The sequence below is a fragment of the Apus apus genome, chromosome 23 (assembly GCF_020740795.1).
Source record: "Apus apus isolate bApuApu2 chromosome 23, bApuApu2.pri.cur, whole genome shotgun sequence".
Classification (NCBI taxonomy): domain Eukaryota; kingdom Metazoa; phylum Chordata; class Aves; order Apodiformes; family Apodidae; genus Apus; species Apus apus.
Window position 1 is genome coordinate 932,905 of NC_067304.1, and position 16,409 is coordinate 949,313.

General features: G+C 62.6%; 1 protein-coding gene across 2 annotated transcripts in view; it reads left to right on the top strand.

Moving 5' to 3' along the window:
• Nucleotides 1-14,828, top strand: part of NAV1 (neuron navigator 1) — a 73,617-nt gene extending 58,789 nt beyond the window's left edge. For both annotated transcript variants that reach the window (XM_051639082.1, XM_051639083.1), the window contains 26 exons: nt 1,396-1,534; nt 1,747-2,044; nt 2,480-3,173; nt 3,288-3,740; nt 3,943-3,984; nt 4,128-4,279; nt 4,929-5,099; nt 6,108-6,160; nt 6,325-6,348; nt 6,514-6,591; nt 6,785-6,868; nt 7,035-7,146; nt 7,746-7,867; nt 9,612-9,808; nt 9,914-10,076; nt 10,215-10,389; nt 10,645-10,742; nt 10,858-10,953; nt 11,102-11,261; nt 11,359-11,594; nt 11,701-11,855; nt 11,989-12,060; nt 12,338-12,534; nt 13,030-13,148; nt 13,386-13,583; nt 14,127-14,828. In XM_051639082.1, the coding sequence (XP_051495042.1) occupies nt 1,396-1,534; nt 1,747-2,044; nt 2,480-3,173; nt 3,288-3,740; nt 3,943-3,984; nt 4,128-4,279; nt 4,929-5,099; nt 6,108-6,160; nt 6,325-6,348; nt 6,514-6,591; nt 6,785-6,868; nt 7,035-7,146; nt 7,746-7,867; nt 9,612-9,808; nt 9,914-10,076; nt 10,215-10,389; nt 10,645-10,742; nt 10,858-10,953; nt 11,102-11,261; nt 11,359-11,594; nt 11,701-11,855; nt 11,989-12,060; nt 12,338-12,534; nt 13,030-13,148; nt 13,386-13,583; nt 14,127-14,222 (4,384 nt within the window). In that variant the 3' untranslated portion in view covers nt 14,223-14,828. The remainder of the gene's footprint in view (nt 1-1,395; nt 1,535-1,746; nt 2,045-2,479; nt 3,174-3,287; nt 3,741-3,942; nt 3,985-4,127; nt 4,280-4,928; nt 5,100-6,107; nt 6,161-6,324; nt 6,349-6,513; nt 6,592-6,784; nt 6,869-7,034; nt 7,147-7,745; nt 7,868-9,611; nt 9,809-9,913; nt 10,077-10,214; nt 10,390-10,644; nt 10,743-10,857; nt 10,954-11,101; nt 11,262-11,358; nt 11,595-11,700; nt 11,856-11,988; nt 12,061-12,337; nt 12,535-13,029; nt 13,149-13,385; nt 13,584-14,126) is intronic.
• Nucleotides 14,829-16,409: the final 1,581 nt, after the last annotated feature.

Sequence of the window (16,409 nt, forward strand, 5' to 3'; positions counted from 1 at the left end):
CACAGGTGGCAGCTCCACAAAGCCCTGCCTTGTTCCCCGTGCTGTCCACTATGTGATGCCAGTGTGGGAGAAGAGCTTTGCTTCCTGCCCCAGGGTGGGGATTTCTGTCCTGGTGAGAAGTCACCCCCAGAGCAGGGGCTGGGGGTAGGAGGTGCTTGGAGCCAGGCAGCCCAGCAGCACATCCTGGGCATGTGCTCTTAATTAAATCCCTTCCTGGGCCGCAGTGCCTGGGGGTCTCTGCTCCAAAAGTCGCCACAGGGAGGAGGGACCATGTCTGTCCTGGCTTTGGCCAGTCCCTCGTGACTGGGAAGAGCAGGGGACACAGACTGGAGGGTTGTTCCATCCTGGGGTCTGGGCATCCCCGAGGGGTTGGTGATGGCTGTTGCTTGTACCCTGGCACCCTGGTTGGCAGGTGCCCTGCAGGTGCTCTCTCCAGTGCTAGGCCCTTCCTGTTCTGTCCCCAGCTCAGCCAGGATCACAGTGCTACTCAGGTGACACTAAGCATCTTCAGCAGCTGCTCAGGCTCTGGTGCTCGCTGGGCTCCTCCTGCACCTCTGTGGCCCCAGTGTTGGGGAGCAGGAGTTTCTGGCAGGGAGCAGCGCTGGCCACAGCTCCACAGCTCTGCTCCCCTCTCCTGTGCCACTGCTCGTCCCCCCTCAGTTCCTAGAAGCCCCCTTTGAGGCTGCGGGGCCTCAGTGACCTACTCAGCCGCTGACCTGAAAGGGGCTGTGCTCATCCTGCTGGAAGACGCTCCGTACCCGTCTGTTCGGGATCGCCGCGGGCACAGCCGGTGCTGCGGAGCCGGGCGGGCCGGGGGTGCGCAGGCTCTGCCGCCCCCGTGCGGTGCGGCCCTGGAGATGGGGGGTGCCCGGGCTGCTGAGCACCCCGCACGGCGCTGGGCCCGCTGCCTGTGCCCACTGGGGTGCTGGAGAGGGGGCGAAGGGTGGTGGGTCGGGGCGGCCTGAGGAAGGGCGGGTGCTGCAGGATGGCTGGTTTGCTTGCTCCAGCTGATTCCTGCCCTTTCCAGCAATCCTAACCTTCTCAGCATGGCAGGGGCTCAGTGCCAACCATGGTACTGCCAGCCCTGCTGGAGTGGGTGCTGGCCTCCCTGTGCTGCACGGGTACCCTCTGGCCCCAAAAACCCTGTAGTGGGGAGATGTGGGGTCACTGAGGCTCATGTGCAGGCACGGTGCTGAGCCTTGCCAGGCTGGGCTGCAGCCAGTCGTGGCCACTGAGTGGCACCTCCTGCCACAGCCCTGCAGCAGGTGCTGTCAGGAGCTGAGGTTTGCCCCCTGTTGGACCCTGGAGTGGAGAAATCCCGTGGGAACTGGTAGGGACCCACCAGACAGAGCTGGAGCTGGGCAGGGGGGTCTTACTCTGGCTCTGCCGTTGCAGCTGGGATGAGAGCAGCTCCATCAGCAGCGGCCTCAGCGATGCCTCTGACAACCTCAGCTCGGAGGAGTTCAACGCCAGCTCCTCGCTCAACTCCCTGCCCTCCACCCCCACCGCCTCACGCAGGAACTCGGCCATAGCGGTAGGTGCCTGTGGGGCCTGGACCTTTCCTGGCCCTGCTCCCGGCTCCGTGCCACAGCCTCCGTGGGAGGGAGTGGATGGAGGGTGCTGGCATGGGGGAGCTAAGGCATGGCACAGCGTGTCTGGTGTGTCCCGCTCCCAGCTGGCTGGTGCTCGCTGGGGCTGGGTTTGGGGGGAGCACCAGGAGCACCCCTGACTCTGCTCCGCCCGCAGCTGCGCACGGACTCGGAGAAGAGGTCACTGGCAGAGAGCGGGCTGAGCTGGTACGGTGAGGGTGAGGACAAGGCACCCAAGAAGCTGGACTACGACAGCAGCAGCCTGAAGATGGAGCATGGCTCCTCCAAGTGGCGGCGGGAGCCCTCAGAGGGCAGTGAGGAGGGGTCCAGGGGTGGCGAGCTGAAGAAGCCTGTCAGCCTGGGCACCCCGGGCTCTCTCAAGAAGGGCAAGACCCCTCCAGTGGCTGTGACCTCCCCCATCACCCACACTGCCCAGAGCACCCTCAAAGTGGCAGGTGAGACGAAATTCAGGCAGAGTCCAGCTTCTCTGATGGGGAGGGGGCTGGCTGGCATCTTTGTGGGCCTTCTCTGAGCATGTTGGCCATGAGACACCTCTTGACTGCGCTCAGACCTGGTGGTTGGACGTGGGCTGGAGGGGTGGCCAGGCTGTGAATCCCTGAAGGCAGGTTGTGAGTCTGGCCTCATGCTAAGCCCTGCTTGCCCAGGGCTGTGCCTGCCCCATGGCCTTGTGGCCATGCACTGAGCTGGGGGCTGGCTGGGTGCACTGAGGGCCTGGCCATGGCTCTGCCCCAACACCGAGGGTGGTGGCATGTCCCTTTGACTCCATCATGTCCCCACATCTCTGATGGTGATGTCCAGTGTGGGCTAGCATGCACCTGAATGTCCACAAAGCCTCTTGGGACACTAACCCGTCCATACCTGCCCACCAGGTAAGCCTGAGACCAAAGCCACTGACAAGAGCAAGCTGTCTGTGAAGAGCACAGGCCTGCAGCGCTCCTCCTCCGATGCCGGCCGTGACCGCGTGGCCGATGCCAAGAAGCCACCCTCGGGCCTGGCGCGTCCCTCGGCCTCCAGCTCCTTCGGCTACAAGAAACCGGCTCCCGCCACTGGCACGGCCACCGTCATGCAGGCTGGGGGCTCGGCCACGCTTGGCAAGATCCAGAAGAGCTCCGGCATCCCTGTCAAGCCAGTCAGTGGGAGGAAAACAAGCCTGGATGTCTCCAACGCGGCTGAGCCCGGCTTCCTGGCTCCAGGGGCTCGTTCCAACATCCAGTACCGCAGCCTGCCCCGGCCGGCCAAGTCCAGCTCCATGAGTGTGACCGGTGGCCGCGGCGGGACCCGCCCGGTCAGCAGCAGCATCGATCCCAGCCTGCTGAGCACCAAGCAGGGCAGCATCTCGGTGTCACGGCTTAAGGAGCCGTCCAAGGTGGGTGCCGGCCGCGGAGCCCCGGCGCCTGTGAACCAGACAGACCGCGAGAAGGAGAAAGCCAAGGCCAAGGCGGTGGCGCTTGACTCTGAGTGTGGGTCACTGAAGAGTGTCAGCTCACCTGAGAGCACCCCAAAAGCCCAGGCCAACCTCCCGCCGGCGGCCAAGGTGGCTGAGCTGCCCCCCACACCTCTCAGGTACAACCCTTCCACCTCCAAGGGCAGGAGGCACCTGGCACAGCCATGCCCAGTGCTCGGCCGAGCCCAGCACCCCAGTCTCACCTGTTTCCTTACTGTTTTATCCCCCTCCAGAGCAGCTGCGAAGACCTATGTGAAGCCTCCCTCACTGGCCAACTTGGACAAGGTCAACTCCAACAGCCTGGACTTGCCCTCCTCCAGCGAGCTGCACACCCCCCACACAGCCAAGCTCCAGGACCTGCACCTGGCTGGTGGGCACCTCGCGCCCTGCTTCAGCCCCAGTCCTGCCCCCATTCTCAACATCAACTCGGCCAGCTTCTCCCAGGGCCTGGAGCTCATGGGTGGCTTCAGCATCCCCAAGGAGGGCAGGATGTATTCCAAGCTCTCAGGCCTGCACCGCAGCATGGAGTCCCTGCAAATGCCCATGAGCCTGCCCAGTGCCTTTTCAGGGGGCAGCACCACCACCCCCACCCCTGTTGCTGCACCCCCCACTAGTACAGAGGAGGAGGAGGAAGAGGCAGGGGAGCTGGGCTGGAGCGGGAGCCCCCGGCTTGCACATCTGGACAGGTATGGCTGGAGGGAGGGTATGGGGCTGGGTGCACCTCTGTGGGCTCAGATCCCTCCCTGCTGTCATGCCATGGCCTTTGCCTGCTTTGGAGGCTCTTCCTGCTACATTTCTGGAGAAAAGCTCCCTGTCCCCACAGCTCAATCCCCACAGCAACTTCCCTCATCTCTGCAGGGATGTTACCCATATTTCCTTCCCTTCCAGTGCCAACCGTGACAGGAACACGCTGCCCAAGAAAGGGCTGAGGTAAAAGAGCCCAAATCACTTTTGGATGGTGCTGGTGAGGGGGTTGGGCATGTGGAGCTTTCTGCAGGGGGCTGGTGGTGCTGGGCAGGAGCCGGGTTGGTGCTGGTTCACCTCACCATGCCGGTCTCTGCTCTGCTCCCCAGGTACCAGCTCCACTCCCAGGAGGAGGCCAAGGAGCGGCGCCACTCGCATGCCATCAGCAGCGGGCTCCCCGAGGCGGACGACCAGCAGGAGCTGCCCTCGCCCCCCACCCTCCCCATGGCACTGGTTGGGAAGGGTCCGCTCACCAGCATCGGTCAGTGCCCCCCACCGCCAGCACCTTCTGCTTGCCATCAGGCCTGTCCCTCCTGCCCCTGTCACCTGCTCCCCAGTCACTTGCTGATGCTGCCCTGGGTGTTGCTTTTCTCCTGCCCAGCCCTTCATGCGCAGCGCCTGGTGCTTTAGGCCTTCTGAGGTGCTGGGTTGTGCCCAGAGATATCCATCACCTCTGCTTCAGGGCACCTCATCCAGTCTCGGGGCTCTGTCCATGGCTCCTCTGGGGGTGCCCAGCAAGGCACGGGGTGAGCCCTGCCCCATGCTTGCCAGGATCTATGTGTTCCTGGAGGGTTTGGGGGGTCCAGGCAGATGGGTTGGAGGTGCTGGTGGGGAACACCGGGTGATGAGGGGCTCCCCTCCTGCACCTGCAGGTGTCAAGCTCTGGCATGGTGGTGCCCACATTGTCCTGGGGCGATGGTTGGATTCTCAGGCCTGTGGCTACCTTGGTGCTGGTGTCTATTGTAAATGTGTGGTTTAGCTTTCCCCCAGCTCCCCCTGCATTGGGACCATGATCCCTGCTTCCACTCCGCATCGCAGCTCTCATGGATCGCTCCCAGCCCTGTTTCCCCATCCCAATCCCAGGTTCTCCTCATGACTGACCCTGCTTCTCCCCTGCCCTCTCCTTGTAGTGAGTCCCACTGCTGCTGCAACCCCACGGATCACCCGCTCCAACAGCATCCCCACCCATGACTCCACCTTCGAGCTGTACAGCACGTCCCAGATGGGCAGCACCCTCTCCCTGGCTGACAAGCCCAAGGGCATGATCCGCTCGGGCTCCTTCCGGGACCCTGTGGATGATGGTGAGAAAGTGAAGCTCTCCTGCCCAGGGAAAGGGAACTCCAGGGCTCCCTGCACGCTTGTCCCTTCCTCTTCCCGGCTGCTGTCAGCACTGGTGTGGCCAGTAGGACTGGGGCAGGGATTGTCCCCCTCTCCTGGGTACTGATGAGGCTGCACCTCAAATCCCAGGGTCAGTTTTGGGCCCCTCATGACAAGAAGGACAATGAGGGGCTGGAGTGTGTCCAGAGAAGGGCAGTGGAGCACAATTCTGATGAGGAGCAGCTGAGGGAACTGGGGATGTTCAGCCTGGAGCAAAGGAGGCTGAGGGGAGACTTGGCTCTGCAACTGCCTGAGAGGAGGTTGAAGTGAGGAGGGGTCGGTCTCTTCTCCCAAGGAACAAGGGATAGAACAAGAGGAAATGGCCTCAAGTTGTGCCAGGGGAGGTTTAGGTTGGACCTTGGGAACAATTTCTTCCCCAAAACGGTTGTCAGGCCCTGGCCCAGGCTGCCCAGGGCAGTGATGGAGTCCTCATCCTTGGAGGGATTCCAAAGCCATGTAGATGTGGTGCTGAGGGACATGGGTTAGGGGTGGCCTTGGCAGTGCTGAGTCAATGATTGGACCTGATGATCTTAAAGGTCTTTTCCAACCAAAACAATGGTATCGTTCTGTGATTTTTGATGCTGCTGCATTGCTGTCAGATGGTGTTGGCCCCAGGGTGTTGTGGCATCGAGCAGGGGATCCCAAGTAGCCAGGCTGGGTGGCAGAGCCCCTGGGCTCAGCCAGAGCGCAGGGTGCAGGTGCAGGGTGCTCCCCATGCCCTGCTGCACGCCTTGTGCCCTGGGGTCACCAGCCACACGCCAAGACACAGGCAGTGCTGAGCAGCTGCCGTCCCACCCTCTGCCTCCCCCAGCCCCTGCAGAGCCCCCTTCCCTGGGAGCTCCATCCCCTGCACCCTGCTGTGCCCTGCACCCACAGCCCCTGGGGTACCAGCAGCGGGGACACCCTGACAAGCTGGTTCTGTTCTGTTGCAGTTCACGGATCCGTGCTGTCCTTGGCCTCCAGCGCCTCCTCCACCTACTCCTCCGTAAGAGCCGCCTCCGCGCCGCTGCGTGCATGGCTGGGGGGACCCGGGTGGGATCGGGGGGCTCTGTGCATGCCTCTGCCTCGTGCTGAGCCTGTCCGTGCCTCGCTGCCCTCCTGACCTGCCTCTGTCTGTCTGTCTGTCCCTCTCTGCTCTTGCACTGCCAGGCTGAGGAAAAGATGCAGTCTGAGGTGAGCCTGTGCCCTCTGCTCATCACGTGCCCCGGCCCCTGCGGTGAGGGGGAACACCTGTCCCCCCTCTCACCCCAGCCCCTGGCCCCCCTCTCACCCGAGCCCCTGGCCCCCCTCACACCTGAGCCCCTGGGCTCCCTAACACCTTCTGCTTTCTCCCCACAGCAAATCCGCAAGCTGCGCCGCGAGCTGGAGTCCTCGCAGGAGAAAGTGGCCACTCTGACCTCCCAGCTGTCTGCCAACGTGAGTCCCTGCAGGAGCTGCAGCCTGCTGCAGGACACCCTGCTGTCTGCAGGGCTGGTGCTGGCCTGTCCCCACAAGAGCCTTGATGTCCCCTCTCCAACCTCTTGCACCCCACAGCTGGTGGCTAGGTGCTGGCTCAGCCATGGGTGCTGGCTCAGCCATGGGTGCTCACCCCGTTCTCCATCTCTCCCAGGCCAACCTGGTGGCAGCTTTTGAGCAGAGCCTGGTGAGCATGACATCCCGCCTGCGGCACTTGGCCGAGACTGCCGAGGAGAAGGTGGGTGTTGGGGTGCCGGTTGGGTGTTGGGGAGCACTGGTGGTGCAGCTCACAGAGCTGGAGGGGTGCGGGACTTGGGGGTGAATCTGCTGTGGCACTGGGTGCTCTCAGGGTGGGCCCTGTGCCATCAGAACACACCCTATGGGTCCTGGCTCTGCTCCCCCAGGACACGGAGCTGCTGGACCTGCGAGAGACCATCGACTTCCTGAAGAAGAAGAACTCAGAGGCCCAAGCTGTGATCCAGGGTGCCCTGAATGGCACTGATGTCACCCCCAAAGGTAGGCATGGTGCTGCAGCCCCCCAGCACAGGGATGCAGCCCTTCCTGAGCTACTGGCCCAAACGCAGCTGAGCTGCTCCTGCCCAGAGCTGGCCCAGGGTCCCAGGGCACCCTCACTCCAGTGAGGTGTTCAGACAGGAGGCAGGGTCCCCTGGGAAGCAGCTTTTTCCCACCTGAGACCCCTGAGCATCTGAAGCCAGGGTTGGACAGGCAGAGCTGTTGCTGGAGGAGGTCTCAGTGGTGATATGTGGGGGGTGACAGGATGGTCATCCTTGCCGGGACACCTCACTGGGCCCTTTGCCAGCCACTCAGTTTTGTCTGCTGATCTTGGCTTTGTTCCCATGAGTTTCTGTTTCTAGCCCCAAAACCCCAGTGTGAGTGCAGGGGGCTGGCAGGGAGGTGGCCTGGGACAGGAGCAGGACCCTGTGTGCTCTGGGCTTCTCTCTGGGGTTTTGGGTCACTGTGGTGACCCCAAGAGCTCAGAAGGTGTTTGGGTGAGAGAAGGGAAGGGGTGCAGGGGGCAGAGTGCAGGTGGCTCTGGCATGAGGGCAGATGCAGTTTGCTGATCCCTTCTCTCCTGTTTCTCTGGCTGTCCCCAGAGCTGCGTATCAAGCGGCAGAACTCCTCTGACAGCATCTCCAGCCTCAACAGCATCACCAGCCACTCCAGCGTCGGCAGCAGCAAGGACGCTGACGCCAAGAAGAAGAAGAAGAAGAGCTGGGTGGGTTGGACTGGGTGCTGGCAGGAGTGAGGCTTGGGGAGCTGCTGGCAGGGTCTTGGGGGGGTCAGCCCCAGCTGCTCTTGGTCCACCTTGGTGTTGTGGTGTTGGTCCCCTCTGTCCCCTGGAGACAGCACTGTGAGGAATGTGCAGTAACCATGGATTTGGGTCTTGACATGTTGACTGGGACTTCTTCAGTCCCCCTGGGAGTTCTCCAGCCCTGGTCCTGCACGCCTGCTCCCACGTTTTTCCCCACGTGTCTGTCCTGCCCACGCAGGCTCTGGCAGTGTGGGGCAGACCCCTCAGCCAGGCAGCCCCTTCCCTGTTCCCCGCCGCCTGAGCTGGACACGTGATTAAGTCTTGCTTTGTTTTGTTTCTCTCCCTTTATGCTGACCTCAACCCTTTTTTTCCAGGTGTATGAGGTAAGTCCTACGTTGTCCCCTCCACCCCATGCCCTGCCCAGCCAGGGCCCTTGCTCCATTTTGTGGGACACTGCTCATACCACTACCCATCCCATCCATCCCACCAGCACTAACCCCCCCACATGGCCCATCCCGGGGCCCCCAGCTGGGTGTGCACATCTTGGCTCCTTCCTTGGATGCTAAGACCAAAAAATGCACCCACGTGGAGGGGATGAACTGCCCTGAGGCAGCAGGAAGGGCTCGGATGGGGACCTGTCCCATGGATAGGGACAATCCCTTTCTTGCCTGGGGAAGGCAGGTGCTCTCCTGCCTCCCTGGTAACCAGATCTTTTGGGGTCAGAGATCTCACTGCAGCTCTGCCTGTGGTCCCAGGGTGTGGTGCTGCTCATCTCTGCATTGCCTGGGCTGGCCTGATGTGGGCCCAAGTGGCTGTTCCTGTTGGGTCCCGTGCAGGTCTCAGTGCTCTTCTCCTCTCCTGCCATCACCAGAGCCTGGCACCTACCTGTTTTTTTTACACTCCAGTGCAAGGGTTTTGCTTTTGGGGACATCCCAGACCAGCCTGCCTGATGCCTGCGGGAGTTGGGCCACATCCTGCCCATTCTCCATTCCCTTTTCCTCCTATGTCCCCTTGGAGCAGGCCCTGGCCCTCCAGGGGACACGGTGTCAGCTTGGGGTCCCTGTCCTGCTGCTCTGCTGTGGGCTGGTGAGCAGGACCCAAGCCTGGTTTGGCCCCTGCCCAGCATCCATCCACCCTGCTGTGTGTGCTGTGTGCATGCTGCATGCCTGGCCAGGCCCCTGTGACATCTCTGTGCTTCCAGGAGGACCCCTCAGGGCAGAGGGGGAGCGTGGGGCTGAACTTGTCCCCTTGCACCAGGACCTCAGCTCTGGTGGCTGGGAGGGGAGTGTTATTGCTGGGGTGGCTGTGGTGGGGGAAATGTGAGGATGGAGTCAGCCCTTCCTGATGGACCTTCCTATGGTGCCTGAACAATGTGGGTGCTGGAGGGGGGAACAGGACTGGGAGGAGTGTGACCAGGACGTGGGTCCCACTCCATTGGGCTGTTTGGTGCCATCTGAGCTGGGGCTGGAGCATTGCACAAAAGTCCATGCAGCCTGTCCTGGCTGTGCCAGCAGAGCAGGGTCAGACCAGTGCTGCCCCAGTGCAGGAGCAGGGCACAGCCCTGCCTCAGGGCAGGGTTTGGTGCTACTGGTGCCAGCTCAGACTGTGGGTCCTGGGCAGATGTAGGTCCCAGGGCAGGACCAGGCCCGGTCTCTGCAAGGCTACACTGTTGGGCTGTCTCTGACAAGAGCATTTCTGTCTCCTGTAGCTACGCAGCTCCTTCAACAAGGCCTTCAGCATCAAGAAGGGACCCAAATCAGCCTCCTCCTACTCGGACATCGAGGAGATCGCCACGCCGGACTCGTCAGCCCCCTCCTCCCCCAAACTGCAGCACGGCTCCATGGAGACCACCTCGCCCTCCATCAAATCCTCCACGTCCTCCTCCGTGGGCATCGACACGGCTGAGTACGTGGAGCCAGGGTGGGTGGCACAGGGTGGGGACAGCTGCTCATGGGGGCTGCAGGCTCCTGCCCTGGACATCTGCAAGGCTCAGTCTCTCCCTTGGCCCAGGCTTTTCCAGACCCACAGCGAGGGTGAACCAGAGAAGAAGGAGGTGTCGGAGCTACGGTCAGAGCTGTGGGAGAAGGAGATGAAGCTGACAGACATCCGCCTGGAGGCCCTCAACTCGGCCCACCAGCTGGAGCAGCTGCGGGAGACCATGCACAACATGCAGGTGAGGACCACTGCCAGCAGCCTGGCTGGCTCTGAGGACCTGGTGGATAAAGTCCCTGTACCCTTGGAGCTGTGCTGCAGCCCCAAGGTGCTGCCAGTGTCCAGCTCCTCACCCTGGACTGTACTGGTTCTCCCCCAGCTGGAGGTGGATCTCCTGAAGGCTGAGAACGACCGCCTCAAAGTAGCTCCAGGGCCCTCGGCAGTGCCGGGCTCTGTTCCTGGCCACATCATGAGCACATCAGCCTCGTCCTCCCCGCGGCGCTCCCTGGGTCTCACCCTTGGCCACGCCTTCAGCCCCAGCCTAGGGGACTCAGGTAGGGAGCATGGAGCTGCTGGCAGACTGGGAAGGGCTGGGGCAGAGAAGTGTGTGGTGGGTGATGGACAGTCCAGACCCTGGGAGGAGGCAGCTGGTAGGAACGTGCTGCTGCTCACCTGGAGGCAGCTGTGCACAGGGCTCTGTCCTGCTGCTGGTGCCACCATCTGCCACAGCAGGATTTGGCTCAGGCTGGGCAAGGTCAGGCTGGTGGCTCAGCTTTCCCTGCCGCACAGCCTCACTACTCTGTCCCCAGATGTGTCCCCCATGGATGCTGTCAGTGCTGGTGCCCAGAAGGACGAGCTGATGCTGCGGATTGTGGTGCGCATGCCGCCCCAGCACATCATCAAGGGGGTAAGTGTAGGGAGCCTGACCTGGCCCAGTGCCTGGCCCTGGGCAGGGGGCAAAGGACGCCTGTCCAGGGCTGGATGCGGTGCTTCAACACGCACACCTGTGCCTTGGCTCCTAGGACCTCAAGCAGCAGGAGTTTTTCCTGGGCTGGACCAAGGTGAGCGGGAAAGTGGATTGGAAGATGCTGGATGAGGCTGTCTGCCAGGTCTTCAAGGTAGGAGCACAAGGACCTGTCTTTTGAGAGCATTTTGCGCTGTTCCACCATGTCTGACACTCCTCAGCCCAGGTCCTTACCAGGGTCTTGTGGAGCTGCTCCCTGCCAGCCCTCAGGGACGCTGCCAGCTCTGTCCTTGTCCTTGTAGGATTACATCACCAAGATGGATCCTGCTTCCACGCTGGGGCTCAGCACCGAGTCCGTCTACGGCTACAGCATCAGCCACATCAAGCGGGTCCTGGACACGGAGCCACCAGAGCTGCCGCTGTGCCGCCGGGGCCTGACCAGCATCGTGGTGACACTCAAAGGTCAGTGTGGCAGGCGGGCTCCACCGCTGCCCATCCTCCCTCTGTCTCACGGTGCTGGGGGACGTGAGTGGGACCATCAGCCTTTCCCTGCTGGCAGGCTTGAAGGAGAAGTGCGTGGACAGCCTGGTGTTCGAGACGCTCATCCCCAAGCCCATGATGCAGCACTACATCAGCCTCCTGCTGAAGCACCGGCGGCTCATCCTCTCGGGACCCAGCGGCACCGGCAAGACCTACCTGACCAACCGCCTGGCCGAGTACCTGGTGGAGCGCTCGGGCCGGGACGTCACCGAGGGCATCGTCAGCACCTTCAACATGCACCAGCAGTCCTGCAAGGTGAGGGCACGCAGCACCAGGAGCATCCCTGCTGGCACCGCTGCTGCCAGCCCCATTGGCAGCTGTGCCACGGCCCCGTGGGTGACACGTGGCCCCTTCCTTGCAGGACCTGCAGCTGTACCTCTCCAACCTGGCCAACCAGATCGACCGGGAGACGGGCACGGCAGACGTGCCCCTGGTGATCCTCCTGGATGACCTGAGCGAGGCGGGCTCCATCAGTGAGCTGGTCAATGGTGCACTCACCTGCAAGTACCACAAATGGTGAGAGCCCTCCTCGGGGCACATGGAGATGAGACTGCACGTGTCCATTGTGCTCAGATCAGCTCTGCTGTGGGTCAGGGGGATACATGGTGGGGTTTTTTTGTCATGGATCTTGTCTCTCTCTGTCACTCAGCCCCTACGTCATCGGGACCACCAACCAGCCTGTGAAGATGACCCCGAACCATGGTCTTCATCTCAGCTTCAGGTAGGAATTGTACATTCCTGGGGATCATCCCTGTAGGTTTGGTGGGGTGCAGAGGTCATCCCTTCTGCCCCTGGGCAGTCGTGGGTACATGTGCAGTAACTGGAGACCCTGATGAGGACTGAGCCCCAGGCCTGTCCCTGCCATCTGAGAAGGATCTGATGCCCCAACCTTGGGTGCGTGTGGTGTGCGGGTGCCAGGAGTCCCCCCCTGAAGGGTGCTGGGGAGCAGGGCAGCTTGTGTGGAGGCCCAGCCCTCATCCCCTGAGTCTTTCCCCCAGGATGCTGACCTTCTCCAACAACGTGGAGCCAGCCAATGGCTTCCTGGTGCGCTACCTGCGGCGGAAGCTGCTGGAATCGGACACGGACGTCAATGCCAACAAGGAGGAGCTGCTGCGTGTCCTGGACTGGGTGCCCAAGCTCTGGTACCACTTGCACACCTTCCTGGAGAAACACAGCACCTCTGACTTCCTCATTGGTATGGCCTTTTCACACCCCCCCTCCTCTACCTCTTTCTGCTGGGAGCCCCCAGGGACTGGGGCAAAACTCTCCCAAAGGAACCTGGGGGGCTGCCCTGTGTCCCCCAGTCCCACGTAACCAAAAGCTGGTGGGTGACACACAAGTGTTGCTCTTCCCTGGGTGACATTTGTCACTGTGGTAGCAGCCAAGGCTGCCTGTCTTGGTGGCACCTTCCTGGGGCAGGCAGGAGCCCTGTGTCCCCAGGCAGGTCTCCCTTCGCCTCCCCAGGCTTTTGGGGGGATTGATCAAACACAGCAGCCCTGTTCCTTGCCCAGGAGGTTGTTTTCTGCCTGTGTGTGTCAGGCAGACACTGCCTGGGCACTGCTCCCAGGGGGTGGTTGAGCCCAGGACGCCCTGTACAGCTGGTCTGGGTGCTGTGCTGCCATGAGGCTGGTGACTGGAGCAGGAAGGGGACCTGATTCCCACTTTCACTCTCTGCCTTCCCCCTGCACAGGTCCCTGTTTCTTCCTGTCCTGCCCCATTGGAATTGAGGATTTCCGGACCTGGTTCATTGACCTGTGGAACAACTCCATCATCCCTTACCTGCAGGAGGGGGCAAAAGATGGGCTCAAGGTACCCCAAGCTGCCTGGCACCTGAGGGTGTGGGCCCGTGATGCTTGGGGACATGCTGATGCAGCAGTTCAATGGGACAGGGAAAGGGGAAGTGATGGCATTTGGGGCATGGGTGGCATCTCTGTCAGCCTGCCCTGTGGCTGCAGCAGGACACAGCACTGTCCTGGGGGGGTTGGGGTGTCACGTCACCAGCTCTGCCACGTGCTGAAGAGACTGCTGCTTGCTCCCTGCCTGCAGGTCCATGGGCAGAAGGCAGCCTGGGAGGACCCCGTGGAGTGGGTGCGGGACACCCTGCCCTGGCCGTCAGCGCAGCAGGACCAGTCCAAGCTGTACCACCTGCCCCCACCCACCATCGGGCCCCACAGCACCGTTTCCCCACCCGAGGAGCGCACCGTCAAAGACACGACGCCCAGCTCCCTGGACTCAGACCCTCTGGTACGGCCCTGGGCTGGGCTCCGGGAGGTGGCTGGGGGTGCTGGTGCAGGGGGAGGACAGGATGGAGCTGTGCTTTGCTTCCCCCACCACTTTTCAGTGTGAAAACGCTGGATGTGGGGATGCAGAAATGTTTAGTGTTCCTGGGAGGAGCGGTGGTTGTGGGATGGTGCCTCTGGTGGGCATGGAGTGATGGGCACAGTGTGGCACTCCATGGGCCATCATGGCCACAGGCAGCCACACACAGGCTGGGACTGGCACATACGTGTCCTGGTGTGTCACCCAGAGGGACCCAGAGCACAGGTTGCCACGGGTGATGGCAGCTGATGTGCCAGGGCCTGTCCCTCTGACCTTCTTGGGCCTGCTCAGCTTGGAGCATCCCAGCTGTGCCCGCAGCTGGCTCTTGGTGACAGGGAGAGATTTTTCAGTCTCTGGGCTTTGCTTAGAGTGGCTGGTTTGTACGGGAGGGGAAGAAGGGCCAAGGTGGCCTTGGCCAGGGGGACCCTTTGTCCCCTGGGGCTTAGTGCCATGCGTCTCTCCCCGCAGATGGCCATGCTGCTCAAGCTCCAGGAAGCCGCCAACTACATCGAGTCTCCAGACCGTGAGACCATGGTGGATCCCGACCTACAGTCGACTCTGTGAGGCCCCGATGTGCCGGGCCAGGCACAGGGGAGCTGCTGCCAGCCCCGCTCCCCCCGGGCTGCTTCCTTTTCCTTTGGTGTCCCGGAGCGCGGGGCTGGGGAGCGAGCGGAGAGGACCGGGGCTCCGGCAGGTCCCGGCGGAGTGTGGGGAAGCTCAGCTCATCCGTGGGAGAGCGTGAGGTGACGTCTCCCCTCCCCACCCTGGGGGTAGGAGAATCCTGGTTTCTCGGTTTTTTTCTGTCTGTCTTGTAAACTCTGGGGTTTTGGGGCCAGGGCGACCAATGCGGCGGAGCCCCCGCTCCCGGGAGCTGCAGGAAGGGCCCTGCGTGGGGCAGGGACCCCGTGGGAGCCACTTGGGCCAAAGCTGGGGGCACAGGAGGAGCACGTGGCACAGGATGAGAGCGTGGGTGTGGGGGGCTGCAGGTCCTTCTGCCCCCGCGGGGCACAGCCGAGGGCAGGTGACCGAGCCGTGCCCGGGGAACCACTGGCCTTGCACTGGCCGAGGAGGAGCGCGGCTCTTGCCGCTGTCTTTGTACCTTCCCTCTTTCACCTGCATGGCAGCTACTGCCACCAGGACAGCCCAATAAACCCTGCCTTGGTTATTTTATTTTTGTTCCCCCGCCCCTCCCATTTTCCTTTGGCCGAGTCCAGACTTTGCTTTGGTCCCTTTTTTTGTTCTGATTCTTCGCTCTCCTGGTCTGGAGCCCGTGGCTCGGTACCCACCGCTTCCCTGCGAGCAGCTTCCCTTTCCCTTAGGTTTCTTTTGCAGCTGTTGGTTCCACCACTCAAACCACCTCTGTCACAAAACTGGTGCTCACTGGACAATCTCCAGTCCCTGAACCCACCTCCCGGGGCCTCACAGCTTGGCTGAGATGGTGCTTGGCAGCTGGTGCCAGTGGGATGCTCCTGGGGTAGTCCCTGGCCTGGCAGCTCCCCCCTCCCCAGAAGCACAAGGCAGAGTCTGGCCCTGGGGACAGGGTCTCCTTCCAGGCCAGGGGCCACAGAGTCTCCCCTCCCCAAGCACCTGGCACTGCCCAGGGCCTGGGTATGGGGTTGTTGGTGCTGCCTCAGCCCTGGGTCCCCTCAGTGCTGGGGGGCACAGCCTGCCCCTGTCCGCTCAGTGCTGCCAGGCCTGGGGGGGCAGGTTGGTGAGCTGTGCTGGGGGGTGATCCCTGTGCCACTGGCTCCCCTGTGCCTTCCTGTGGCCTGGCAGGATCTCTCTGTGCCCCATGGTGGTGTTCTGGGGCCAACAGGGGCTGCCACGTGTCCTCTTGGCCCTAATGTACAATGTCACTGGCAAGGCTTCTGGCAGGGAGGGGATCAGCCCTGGTGCTGCTGTGGTGCCTTAATCCCCACCGTGTGCCAAGGGGACACGTGGGGCTTGGGCTGGCACTGCCACAGCCTACTCCGGCTCCGGTGGCCTAGGACTGTCCCTAACGCCAGCTTGGCTGGGATGGGACAGGGGTGCTGGCACCGACCTGAGCGTAGCATCATTTTGGTTGGGAAACACCTTTAAGATCATCAAGTCCAACCGTTCGCCATGGCCAAGCTGGGGCTGCTGCCCCAGCACCTCTCGCTTGCCTGTCCCCTGGGCCAGCACTTCTGCTCCCCTCTGCCTAGGTCCTGCCAGCTCCTGCACCCAGCTGGGGCCCTGGGGAGCCCTTGGGGAGAGGGGACCCCAGGGCAGGCTCTGCTGAGCCATCCTGCCCCCTCAGCCCTGCCGTGCTGCAGCTGGTGTGGCCTTCAGGGACACCTCCACTCCCCCCAGGGGCCCCTCCAAGGCCCGGTTGTGCTGCCGATGCCACCTCTGCCCTTGGTGCTCTCTCGGCTGGTGCGTCCCGGCCGCGGCGCCCGCGCCCCATGGTGCTCACTTCTCTGTCTGTCCCACAGCTTTTGTCCCCCCTGCTGCTCCCTGGGGCCGGCCAGCCCAGGCCCCTTGGCACAGGGATGTCTCTCCCCACGCTGGCTTGGACACCAGGGCTTTCCCTTTGCCTTCTCTTGTGTTGCCGCTGCCGGCCGAGGACTCGCTGTAAATACCTGTGGCCCAAGGCCCCACGGGAGGTGGGGGGTCCCGGCCCCGCGCCCCTCTCCTGGTTTATTTTGTACTCTGTGATAACTTCTGTGCTGTGCTGACTTCTTTTCTGATTGTACGAGACACTGGCTCAGCAGCCGCTCGAGGCTGGCGGTG